Raw genomic sequence first — 1,988 nt, 5'->3', positions numbered from 1 at the left:
ATATTCTCTTTACCAGCACGTTCTCGAATTTTTGCCATTAATCTTTGAAAAACCATTGGTGCGTTTTTTAGACCAAAAGGCATACGTTTAAATTCGAAGAGACCGTCAGTAGTAATGAAAGCTGTATACTTACGACTTTCAGGTTCAATTAAAATTTGATAATAACCACTGTTCATATCTAATGTTGTAAAGTATTTAAATTTCATGGCTTCTTGAAGACACTCTTCTATATTTGGCGTAGGGAAATTTTCTTTAACCATTAACTGATTTAATTGTCTGTAATCAATGCATAATCGATCACTTCCATTTTTCTTTTTTTGAAGTACAACTGGACTTGCATATTCTGAAATTCGAAGGGGTTATTATGTCGTTGTCTAAAAGTTCTTGGACCATATTTCTAATTGTCTCTTCTTTGGTTCTGGAACACGATACGGAGCTTGTGACACAATTTTAGAATTTATTAAATTTATTTTCATTTCAACTAAATCCGTTTTACCGAGATTTTGTAATGTATTTGAAAACACGCTTTTATTTTCTATAATTACTTCGTTTAATTTCGCTTTTGTATCTTCATCATCTAAATCACATTTTATACACTGTTTATCAATTTCAAAACTTTCAAATTCGTTTTTTCCGTCTTTAACATTTTTATTAATATTATTAACAGTTTTTATTTGTGCATAAAATTTATTTTCAATTATCATTTTTCCGTTTACAACCGACAAAGTTATATTACCGCTTGCGAAAATGTCTTGTCCCAGCAAAACATCCGTTAATAAAAGTTCATCATCGATTACATATAAGGTGACAAGTATTTCAATATTATTTATTATCAAATTGAGAACAACTTTTTCGTTGGCTACGCGAATACCACCACAGATACCAGAGATTCGCATACTGCACACAATTCGTTCCGAGATTATTTGTTCACAAACAGATCTTTTTATTAAACTACACTGACTTCCGGTGTCAACGAAAGCACTTAATGTGTTACCATTTATCTTCACATTTATTTTGAAAATATCATCGCCATAACAAAACATATTTCTTATTGCGACATTCTGCTTACATTCAGTTTCATTTTTCGCGTGAACTTTATGACATTTTTCACAACGATGACGCTTTTGAGGTTTTGGACAATTTGTAGAAATGTGACCTATTTCATTACAGTTATAACACTTAATTTCTTTTCCTGATTTGTTTGTGTATTCTTTTTTCGGATTGTCACTATTAATGTTTTTAGGTATTGCACCGGTTGCACTTTTATTTTTGGTATCATTTGTTTTTAATATACGTTTATCCGACACATTTCTTTCGTACTCACTTAAAATTTCCCGTAATTGTTTAACCGAATCGATTTTATGAGCAGCGATAGCAACTTGAATTTCGCGATTCTGTAGTCCTTCCCGAATATATTTAACGATTGCTTTTTCACTCAACTTGTGTCGTTTACCAAGCGCGCAAATTCTAAAACAATAATCCGTTACTTTTTCATCACTTTTCCGAACGGCACTTATCATTTTAAAATGAATTTCTGCTTCATCTTGTGACGCTGCAAATTCTTTTATTAACTCTCTGGAAAAATCATTCCATTTGGAATGCAGAACTTGAAGAGAATCTAACCATAATCGTGCGGCGCCTTTCATTTTACTGTACACCGCAAGAAGTAAACACTTTTCTTCCCATCGATATGCCTGTATTGCACTATCTACACGTTCCACAAATTGTTCAACAGATAATGACAATTCGTTCGTTGGGTCAAATTCTGGAATTGTTTCGGCAATTTCTCGAACAGAATAATTTGCATTTTGACGTGAGTTTGGGTATTCGTTAGAAATTGTATTGACATGTTGACGTTGCATATTACCTACATGTTGGACGTTTGATGTAGCGTTTTGTTGACGATTAATGTCTACATACGTTTGGAATATATTCATCGTATTTTCCAACATTTTCCTTAAGTCATCAACTTGCCGCTGCAAGCTCAT

General features: G+C 32.5%; 1 protein-coding gene across 1 annotated transcript; it reads right to left on the bottom strand.

The window, feature by feature from the left end:
• Positions 1–374: 374 nt before the first annotated feature.
• On the bottom strand, positions 375–1,982 carry LOC124421142. Its single transcript, XM_046955969.1, has one exon. The coding sequence runs from the start codon at positions 1,950–1,952 to the stop codon at positions 375–377; it is 1,578 nt and encodes a 525-aa protein (XP_046811925.1). The 5' UTR covers positions 1,953–1,982.
• Between the last annotated feature and the right edge of the window lie 6 nt (positions 1,983–1,988).

The sequence above is a fragment of the Lucilia cuprina genome, unplaced genomic scaffold (genome assembly GCF_022045245.1).
Source record: "Lucilia cuprina isolate Lc7/37 unplaced genomic scaffold, ASM2204524v1 Scaffold_2802, whole genome shotgun sequence".
Taxonomy (NCBI): Eukaryota; Metazoa; Arthropoda; class Insecta; order Diptera; family Calliphoridae; genus Lucilia; species Lucilia cuprina.
Note: the sequence above shows the minus strand (reverse complement) of the source record. Positions and strands in the feature narration are given on the sequence as shown.